The 10,000-nt window shown below is 55.4% G+C and overlaps 3 protein-coding genes across 3 annotated transcripts in view; 2 read left to right on the top strand and 1 right to left on the bottom strand.

Annotated features, from left to right (window-relative positions):
* PTSG_03616 (uncharacterized protein) overlaps nucleotides 1–1,244 on the top strand; it is a 7,767-nt gene extending 6,523 nt beyond the window's left edge. Inside the window, exons 21-24 of the mRNA XM_004995286.1 lie at nucleotides 145–209; nucleotides 378–477; nucleotides 713–877; nucleotides 1,085–1,244. Coding sequence (XP_004995343.1) covers nucleotides 145–209; nucleotides 378–477; nucleotides 713–877; nucleotides 1,085–1,087 — 333 coding nt within the window. The 3' untranslated portion in view covers nucleotides 1,088–1,244. The remainder of the gene's footprint in view (nucleotides 1–144; nucleotides 210–377; nucleotides 478–712; nucleotides 878–1,084) is intronic.
* Nucleotides 1,245–1,260: 16 nt separating this feature from the next.
* Nucleotides 1,261–7,623, top strand: PTSG_03615 (uncharacterized protein). The gene is made up of 20 exons (XM_004995285.1): nucleotides 1,261–1,307; nucleotides 1,581–1,769; nucleotides 2,153–2,202; nucleotides 2,380–2,490; nucleotides 2,626–2,656; nucleotides 2,865–2,917; nucleotides 3,117–3,200; nucleotides 3,444–3,617; nucleotides 3,840–3,914; nucleotides 4,176–4,272; nucleotides 4,494–4,594; nucleotides 4,825–4,934; nucleotides 5,121–5,297; nucleotides 5,476–5,574; nucleotides 5,990–6,054; nucleotides 6,193–6,266; nucleotides 6,408–6,606; nucleotides 6,859–7,010; nucleotides 7,151–7,210; nucleotides 7,403–7,623. Exons 1-20 carry the CDS (start codon nucleotides 1,298–1,300, stop codon nucleotides 7,439–7,441), a joined length of 1,950 nt encoding a protein of 649 aa, XP_004995342.1. The 5' UTR covers nucleotides 1,261–1,297; the 3' UTR covers nucleotides 7,442–7,623.
* Nucleotides 7,624–7,796: 173 nt separating this feature from the next.
* PTSG_12045 (TK protein kinase) overlaps nucleotides 7,797–10,000 on the bottom strand; it is a gene marked incomplete at its 3' end in the record, with an annotated part of 4,624 nt that continues 2,420 nt past the window's right edge. Inside the window, exons 9-12 of the mRNA XM_004995284.1 lie at nucleotides 9,767–9,825; nucleotides 8,828–9,525; nucleotides 8,041–8,471; nucleotides 7,797–7,868 (exon numbers count right to left, since the gene is read on the bottom strand). Coding sequence (XP_004995341.1) covers nucleotides 7,797–7,868; nucleotides 8,041–8,471; nucleotides 8,828–9,525; nucleotides 9,767–9,825 — 1,260 coding nt within the window. The remainder of the gene's footprint in view (nucleotides 7,869–8,040; nucleotides 8,472–8,827; nucleotides 9,526–9,766; nucleotides 9,826–10,000) is intronic.

Genomic DNA, 10,000 nt, shown 5'->3' with positions numbered 1-10,000 from the left:
TTGTGTCCGTGTCTGTATGTCCGTGTCTTTGTGTCATGTCCTTCTGTCTGTAAGCAGAGTTGTTTGAACCATGCACGTTCGATGCTCTCACATGCAAACACACACACCCAACTCACGAACACACACGCGCGTGCTTGTACGCAGGCGCGGCTGGTGACGCTTGCCGGCATTGCCCCCGCACCGGCCGACTGGGAGGCAGAGGCACAAAAGTGAGGTTCCTTGCCGTGTCACCCTGACCATGCACACGGCTGTTGTCTTGTTGCTGTTTGCCATGCGTTTGAGTGCTCATACATGCGCACGTACATTCACCTACACATCCATTTGCTCACACCCACACACGCATGCACCCACATGCACATCCGTACTTTCGTACGCAGCGTGGTTGCTGACCTGCTGCTCGACAAGTCGTTCATGTGCAACTCCGAGTACCGTGACAGCGAGGGCGAGCACGTCACCCTCACCACCATGGACGGCAAGGTAACCTCAGCTCGTGCACCCACGCCATGCCCAGTAGCCGCACTTGGCTATCCTTGGCAGTCTCTCACATGCTAGCCATCGCTGCATGCTCGCGATGAGATTGCTGCTTTGTTTAGTGGCCCTCACTCTCCTTCTTCGTCATGACAAACAGCCCCATGCAGCCCCTGTGCATCATCACAATCTCTCACTGCACGCGTCGTTGCCTGCGCTGCGCGCTTTGTGTGTTGTGTTGTAGGTCGACCAAGGCCGGGAGCTGATTGCGTGCGGTTACGGGCGTGTGGACAAGCAGGCGCCGCCGCTGCTTGACGCTCTGATGAAGAAGTACCGCGATGCGCAGGCCCGCGCCATTGCCGCCCGCGACGGCATGTGGATCTACGGCGACGTCACAGAGGACGACCAGGTGCAGTAGCAGTCCTGTGCGTGTCTGTCTGTGTGTGTGTGTGTGTGTGCGTGTCTGTCTGTGCGTGTCTGTGTGTCTGTGTGTGTGCGTGTCTGTGTGTGTGTGTGTTTGATGACAGATTGTGCGCACTTCTGTTGTGCTGGACTGACATGTCCCTCCCCGCCCCGCCCCCCAACTCACACCGCCTTCCACTGTCTGTGTCTGCAGTGAACAACGTGAATGTGACCCGGGCACTGAAACCAACACCGTGTTTGCATTGAGATGTGTGTTGTGATGTTGTGATGTGATGTGACACATGATGACTGATGTGTGTGTGTTGGTGTGTGCTTGTTGGACCCTTGCTTGCAATACAACGCACCAAACCACATTGTCATTTCGTGCTGTCGCGGACCGTTTTGGAATCAAACTGGTTTCCGAGAGATGAGCCGAGGTCGGTGTCAACGTGGTGTGCGTGGTGTGCGTGGTGTGCGCACGACGGCGTGGTGTGCGCACGACGGCGTAGGGGTGGCCGTGTGTGGGTGGGTGTGAGTGTGTGGACAAGGAGGCGTGTCGACCACCAACCATGAGCATTTGCTGGGGTTTTGCATTCTGCAAGCGAGAAGACAAGCTTCCTTCAAAGCAAACAAGCAAGCGAGCGAGTTGTGTCTCACATCACGCTGTCGTTGATGCGCCCTGATGCCAACACGTGTGAACGCTTGCGCAGCATTCCAAGCAGCCCTCGGCGGTGTCGCACGGCAGCCGCCGGTCATGCAGCGGCAGCAGCCTCAGGGTGGCTCATTGGGCATGTTTTCGACCGCAAACTCCATGTCCACGCCTTACACCACCCCTGTGACTGCAAGCCGCCAAGCAGCCGTTGCCCACTCTCGACCTCCAAAGGGCGAGAGCATGTCGGGTGCGCTGCTGGTGTTGGTGCTCTACCAGTGTGTGTGTGTGTGTGTGTGTGTGTGTCTGTGTCTGTGTCTGTGTCTGTGTCTGTGTCTGTGCGTGCGTGTGTGTGTCTGCCTGTCTGTCTGTCTGTCTGTCTGTGTCTGTGTCTGTGTCTGTGTCTGTGTCTGTGTGTCTGTGCGTGCGTGCGTGCGTGCATGTCTAGTTGGTATACTTCCCCTGTTTCCTGCTTTCTGCTTCCTGCTTCCCCTGCGCCTCGACCTACTTCCCCTCCTCTGGCTTCTCGACTCGCCGGGTTCCCTTGCATCTGCCAGCCCGAGGCAGGTGTTTCATACACACCACGTCGATCTACCTCTTGTTGACGCTGTAGCACCTGTGTGGGCATCTCAGGTTTCATTATGCCCTCCGGAGCGCGCAAGAAGAAAGGCAGGAAGGGAAAGGTACGCTGGAGTGCATGTTTGCCACCCCTTTGCTCGCTGGTCACCAACACAGTCCTCACCCTCTCTTTTGTCCGTCCTTCCAACACCCATTTCCACGCACACACACACATACGCACATCCACACAAACACACACATACACGCACACATACGCACACACATACCGTTTGCATGTGCAGCAAGCAATGGATCGTGATGGTGATGTTGTCATGTCGACAGCAGCAAGGACAAGGACAAATCAGAAGGGAGGTCGCCAAGGCAAGAAGGGCAGCAAGAAGAAGAAAGGAAAAGTAAGTTCAGGGTAGCCAGCCTGTATCTGCTGTTGCGCTATTGCTTATCCTGCTTCTGTGCAACACCATTCGTGAGTGTATCCACTCATTCCCTCACACTCATGTGCACGTGCTTTGGCGCTCACTGACATCAAGGGAAGCAAGTCAAGCTCCAAGCGAACAGCAAGTAAGTGCTAGTGGAGCCACTCTGCTCTGCTTTACGTTGTCAACTGCTGTGTGTCTTTGTAGAAGATAACGCACGGCCACAAATGTCGCTGGCGATGTGTGGTGCCCTCGCACGTCTTGAAGCAACAGTGCAACCTGTCACACCGTAATATATTCCTTGTACCCTGCAACTCACCCCTCCACCTCTCACCGCAACACCTTGCATCCAGTGCTGAAGAGCTCTGTGGCGGCGATGCGGGGCCGCATCCGATACAACGTCCAGGTGTGTGTCTGTGTGGTCAGGGGCAGGGCAGGGGCAGGGCAGGGTGCTGCACTTTACTGCCACCGTCGCTGTTGGTTATGTGTGCTCCTGCACCGTGAAATTCGCTTTGTTCGTGATTCTCCCCTCTCGTGGCACGCACACTCTCAAACACGCACACACACTCATACACCACACTCCTGTTACTCTGCACGTATTGCAGGTGCTGAATCCGAGCAAGCTGCCGGCGGAGACCATCGAACAATTCCTCCGCGCCAATTGCGCAGAGAGCTTCCACGTCATCAAGGTACCCATGGTGTTGCTGAATTGCAGTGTGTGGTCGTTGTTCTGGATGAGTCGACCCCAACTTGTCAAAAGCCCTGGAGCGAGTGAGGGCGTGGTGATGCTGTTGTCCTTTGCGCACTTCAGCGAAGTGTCCACACGCTCGCACACACACACACACATACACGCACTCACTCACTCACACACACACACACATACACACACACGCACTCACTCACTCACTCTATTGCGCGTTGATGGCGGGCAGTGTCGGGAAACGAAGAATTCGGTCATCTTCACGCTTCCGTCTGTGAACGAGCGCGCAGTGAACACGTTCAAGCGGCTGAACAGCCGCGCCATGCTCAACGACCAGCCCATCTCCATCAACGTCAAGGAGGTTGAGGTCAAGGGCAGCAAGGCCTCATCCTTTGAGCTTCCACCGGTACGACACACATCACACACACACACACACACACACACACACACACACACACACACACACACACACACACACACACACACACACACACACATGTGCATACACACACGTCATATCGCCCGCATGCGTGAGGACGTCCATCTGCCGTGTTCCTGTGTACTGTCATGTCAAATCCCGTCATCTCATGCACCGCTTTCGTTAACCTGTGTAAATTGTTGACGGCAGGAGCTGTTGAGTCCCCGCTACGATCCAGCAAGCAAGCACCTCAACCTCAGCAACTTTGTCAATGACCCTTCCATGGTGCGCACCTTTGTACGCGCATACACACACACACTCTCTCTCTCTCTCTCTCTCTCTCTCGTGTGTGCGTATGTGTGTGTGTGTGTGTGTTTTGTTCCTTGCTGGTCGAGTGCATGTGTGGGCTTGCGATTCTGCCGTGTCCTCGATGTTCGTGGGCCGTGTCAGCTGGGAGACGGCTGCTCATTTCAACAAACCTCCACACATACTCACGCTCGCATGCACATACACACACATACATACACACACACTGTGTTCGTGCAGTCTGCGTTTATGCCTGCGGACGGGCTCAACTCGTTTGATTTGGCCAACGCCATCATCGATGTGATCAAAGCAAACTGCGCGGACGTCGTGACATTGGGTGAGGACAGGTGCATTGGGCACCCACACGCCCGTTTCTGAGCCAATACGCGCACGCCCACACGTGCTTGCACCCACTCGTTCACACTGTGTGCGCCAAGTGTGCACATTCTGTCTCCACTTACCTCCCCCCTTCCTCGTTCTCTGTCTCCCCTTCCTCTCGCTTTTCTTCGATCATCATGTCTCACATGGATGGTCGTTGCGCGCTCGTGTTGCATTCAGACCTGAGCGAGAACAACATCCGCTCTTTTGAGAGCTGGAAGCGCCTTGGGAACGTTGCAAAGAAACTCAAGAACCTCAGCCTCGCCACTAACGACATTAAGGTTCACAACAGCACGCGTACTACACAAATGTGTATTTTGTGTGCAATGTTCGTGGTGATTTGTCATGCGTGTCTTTTCTCACGCACATCGCGTCCAGCTCAACCACAACACACGCCACACTCGCCCTCCCTCACACTTGTGCACACACTAACACATTTTCACACACGCACACACTAACACATTTTCACACACACACGCACGCACACACACCGACACACGCACGCTCTCAGGATCTGTCTGCGCTGTCGGATCTTCGCAGCTGCCGCGGAATCGAGGTCCTGCTCCTCCTCAACAACCCGTGTGTCGTCAAATACTCAACATCCCGCGAGCGCTACGAGAAGTGAGTCTGCACGCCACGGTGTCACAGCCGCCTGCCTGCTTTTTGCGATTACGAACACGATTGTGCTTGCTCACTCCTTTTCATTGCAATCCACGTCTCCACCGCCATCACACATCAACCAATCAACCAACCAACCAACCAACCAAATCCACACTGTGCGACTGGTTGTGTTGTGCTCGCCGCCAGGGCGCTGCGCCGGTATTTCCGCAAGTTGACGGAGGTGGACCAGCTGCCCGTCACCCACACGTCGGCGAGCAAAGACGCCCCGAAACAGTCGCTGCCGCAGCAGGTGCTGCTCGCGCCGCACGAGAACAACACGGGCCCGCCAGAACTTGTCGCTGGATGCAGGGAATTCCTCGCAAAGTAAGCCCGCGTATGCTTTGTGTTCTGTGCGGCCACATATCTTGTGCACGTGTGTTCTTGGGCGTGCCTGTGCAACTACTCGCACATTCTCACCTCCATGTGTGTGTGTTCGTGTGCGACAATTTGCTTCTTTGTCTGTATGTGTGTGTATGTGTGTGTGTGTGCGTGCGTGTGTCAGGTTCTTCTCCATCTTTGATTCGAAGCGGGATCAGCTCATGCACGCGTACAAGGAGGACGCCACTTTTCAACTCCACGTGCCCTCCATTGGCCACGGAAAGTGCGTACACCATGCGCGTGTACGTGCGTACGTGTGTGTGTGCGCGTACGTGTGTGTGTGTGTGTGTGTGTGTGTGTGTGTGTGTGTGTGTGTGTGTGTGTGTGTGTGTGTGTGTGTGTGTGTGTGTGTGTGTGTGTGTGTGTTTTGTGTGTGTGTGTGTGTGTGCTCTTGTTTCACCTTAGTGGCCGCTCTGGATGTCGGCTCTGCCGTGCAATCGACGATGATCCTGGCACTGCTTTCGCCGTCCACTTCACGCACCAACTCATGCTCCTGTCTACACCGTGTGCGTGTATGTGTATGTGTGCGTGTGTGTGTGTGTGTGTGTGTGTGTGTGTGTGTGTGTGTGTGTGTGTGTGTGTGTGTGTGTGTGTGTGTGTGTGTGTGTGTGTGTGTGTGTGTGTGTGTGTGTGATTAGGACGAGTCTACGCCCGTATGCGCCGCCGAAGAAGAAAGGAAGATCTGTGCACACGAAAAAGCAAGGTGCCATGACGGCGCTTGCTGACGTGCTGCACCCTCTTTGGAGAACCTATGCGAATTTGTTTTTACTCTCTTTGTGTGTGCATATCACGTTGGAAGCAGACACTCACCAGTGGGTGTTGTGCTCAAACTTGGTTGCAGGTCCCATTGATATCGTTTCTCTGCTCAAGCGATTTCCCAAGTCGACGCACCAGAATGCAGCAGAGGTCGCTGTGGTACGTTCCCAAACACACACACGCATACACACGCATACACGCATACACACACACACAAATGTCGGTATTCTTGGCTTTTTTCATCCATCACTTCTCTGCCCTCACCCTGACCACCCACCCATCATCACCGCCACATGCCAGTGTGTGCGCGAGGCGACGGGTGCGGACATCAAGTGCATCGTGTCTGGTCGGCTGCAGGAGCAGGCGCGCGATTGCGTTCTGCAGCGCGTGTTTCGACGCGAATTCCACCTCGTCCCTGCGGAGGAGACATCACCGGCAGCGCTGAGCGGCTGGCCATGCGTCATCCAGTCGGAGACGCTCACACTCGCTCATGACACCGGTGCGTGACCAATCATGCAGCTCACTGCAGTCTCTCTCCCGCTCACAGTTGCATAACACATGCTGCATCAACGATGTGTGCGCTTTGTTTGTTTGCTTGCTTGCTTGCTTGTGTCGTCTGTTCCTTCACTTGTTCGTTCGTTCGTGATTTTGTTTTGTTTCCATTTGCCTTTCACCCCTCACCAACCCTCCCCCCTCCACCTTCTCTCGCTTGCACAATCGTTTCTTCTTTCTTCCAATCCCCTGCATTCAGTGCCTTCGGGTGCAAGTGCCCCTCCCAACTCCCCGTCTGCCCCCGCTGCCCCTGCTGCCCCTGCTGCTGCTGTTCCCGATGTTGCGCAGAAGCAGGCCATGGTGCAGCAGCTGGCAGCCGACACAGGCATGAACTTTGCCTTCTCCGAAGAGGTACGGCGGTGCTGCGTTGTCTTGCCTTGTCTTGTCTTGTCTTTGTCTTGTCTTGTCTTTGTGCCGATCCCACTTCATGCAACCGTTCGATGTTGCCCACCCCTTGGCCCTGCTGCTGCTCTTGTCGGGTGTGTGTTCAGTGCCTTGCCGGAAACAATTGGATTTACGATGCTGCAGTTGCAAACTTCAGAGAACTTCAGGTGTGTGTGTGTGCGTGTGTGTGTGTGTGCGTGTGTGTGTGTGTGTGTGTGTGTGTGTGTGTGTGTGTGTGTGTGTGTGTGTGTGTGTGTGTGTGTGTGTGTGTGTGTGTGTGTGTGTGCTTTCAGTTGTCAACAAACTCACAACAACTACATCATCACACGTTTCTGCTTTTCTTGCGTTGTATTGACCAGGCGAGCAACTCATTACCACCAGAGGCTTTCCAGCAATAATCACGTGTCGCGCTAGTTGTCAGAGCTGTTTCAACCTTCACTCACATCATGTCCCCTACCTCTCTTGCGTGTGTGTGTGTGTGTATGCTGGTCTGCTTTCGTCTTGTGGATTCTTTCCTGTATTGTGGCTTGGTCGAGTGCTTTTGGTTTCACAACACAAAAGAAAAGCACACTTTACCAGACTTGAGACAACCAATAACACACGCACACACGCGCACGCGTGCGCGTGATTCTGCACACATCCACGTGCACACATCAACAAACCAACGGCAACAGCCGCAACACAGTCAAACGTCCACATGGCACACGTGGGATTGTCACTGCAACGCACCAGTCAAGTCAAATCAGCCTCCCATCACTGTACCTTGTGCACGAGCGCCTGAGCATCTCTCGGATCAGAGAAGAGACTCGTAAACCGCTCAATGACCTATCAGTGGTTGCAAGGATGTGTGTGTGTGTGTGTGTGACGTGACATGGAAATTGAAGCACGAATGTCTCCCTGTTTCAAATCACACACATTCATATGCACACCCACGCACACCCACGCACCCATACAAACAAGCACAAGCACACGCACGCACATGTACACACACGCGCACCTTTGGCTTGACAGCCCGCTTCTTGCCGCGGATGCTACCAGCGTGGGCGTTGTGTCTGAAATGGCGCCCGCCGCCTGCTGGCGTGTTGAAGCCATGCAGCTCCTCATATTCGTAATCGTCCGATGCCCGCATGACACCGCTGTGCACGGCCTCGTACTCGTGGTTGGCAACGTCGTACGTGGGGCTGCCATCGCCCACGCCACCGCCAACACCAGCATCGTCATCATCATCCCCCTCCTCGGGTGGCGGCGGCTCGTATGTCCCTTCCAAGATGTCTGCCTTCAAGCGGAGAGCGCCAGCGAGGGCACGGCGCATGGCTTGTAGATCGGTCTTGAGCGTGACGTTGTCGTTGATGAGCTGCGCCGTCTGCTCCGTGATGGCTGGACGCGGCGGCGGCGCCGGCGGTGCGAGCTCGACCTGAAATCCAACGTCTGCACACGTGCACAACCGACATGCGAATGAATGAATGACATGGGTTGATGTGAGCGAGGAGCAACACACACACACACACAGTGAATTGGAGGAAAACAAAAACAGGAAGTGGTCGTCAGAAAAGGTTGTGAGAGGCCGGACAATTGAGAACATCAACCAATCCAAGCCATGCAGCACCGACGATGAGACGGTGACAATGCCAACGTCACAACGTCGACACAACTACACGCACACACACATGCACAGGCAAACGAAATGAAACCCCCAACAACCACACAACCACACAAACAAACAACCACACAAACACACAAACAAACAAACAAACAAACACACAACACCAGACTACACAGCACACCTGCGGTCTGTGGCCTTGGCTCCTCAACCTCGTCTGTCTGCAGTCCAATTTCGGCTGTGACCTTCTTCGGCTCCAGCAGTGACTCCAAGTCCTCAGTCGTGATGGGACTCGTAGATGCGTCAGCAACCGCCACAGCAGGCTCCACCGGTGGTGGGGTTGGTTCACGTGGTGGTGGTGGTGGGGTCGGCTCTCTTGGTGGTGGCGGCGGTGGTGGTGGTGGTGGTGTCGGCTGGCGTGGCGGCGACGGTGCTGGCGGCGGTGACGGTGCGCGCGCGTGTCGAAGCGTCTTGAGTGGCGGAATCTTTGACTTTCGCTTCGGTTGCGATGTCACGCCCGCAGGCGAGGGCGCGGTGCGCGGTGTGACCGCTGTCGTCGCTGAGGCAAAACTGCGTTGGGGCGCGGGAGACATGCTCGTCCCAGTTGAGGTGGAGGTGGTCGCTGTTGGCCTCACCCTTGCAGCTGAGGTTGGCGTGGCTGTTGAAACGGCGGCGGGCGGTGGCTGCTGCTTCTCAGGTGATGTGTTCTCGTCCAGTACAGACTGCAGTGCACTGATGGCGGCCTCAATGCCACCAGGAGACGTCCGCATGTGCGACGACGAATCCATCTGCTGCTGTTGTTGTTGTGTTCGCGGCGGTGTTGCCATGTCGCTTTGTCGTGCACTCGACTTCATGCCGTCCGCTGCCGTGCTTGCCACCGCGCTGAAAAGGAGGAGAGGGCGTTGTCATGTGGTGTGTGTGTGTGTGGGGGGGGGGGTGTTGAAGAAGTGTAAGGGTGCGTGAGAGTGAGAGAGAGAGAGTGTGTGTGTGTGTGTGTGTGAACGTGCGAGTGAGTGAACGTGTGTGTGTGCGAGTGTGTTAACGTGTGTAAGTGAACGTGAGTGTGTGAGTGTGTGAGTGCATGAGTGTGTGTGTATGTGTGTGCGCGCGCTTCCGTCTGCACCTGAAGATGTTGTCGAGCTCCTTGAGCGCTTGCTCCGACGACAGCCGCTTCTCGATGCGCTGCGCAATCAGGAACGAGCGAGTGGTGGGGAAACGTGGCCATCGTGAGGGTGGAGCAGAAAGTGGCAGACAAACAGCCCTCTCCAAACACATAAACACACATACACACATTGACACACAACCATGGTGTGATCGCTTGCAAGCAACGCACCGCAAACGAGGGGCGGTTCGCTGG

This window comes from Salpingoeca rosetta (assembly GCF_000188695.1).
Source record: "Salpingoeca rosetta unplaced genomic scaffold supercont1.8, whole genome shotgun sequence".
NCBI classification, from domain to species: Eukaryota; class Choanoflagellata; order Craspedida; family Salpingoecidae; genus Salpingoeca; species Salpingoeca rosetta.
The sequence above is the reverse complement of the archived record's forward strand: the minus strand, read 5'-3'. Positions and strand labels throughout refer to the sequence as shown.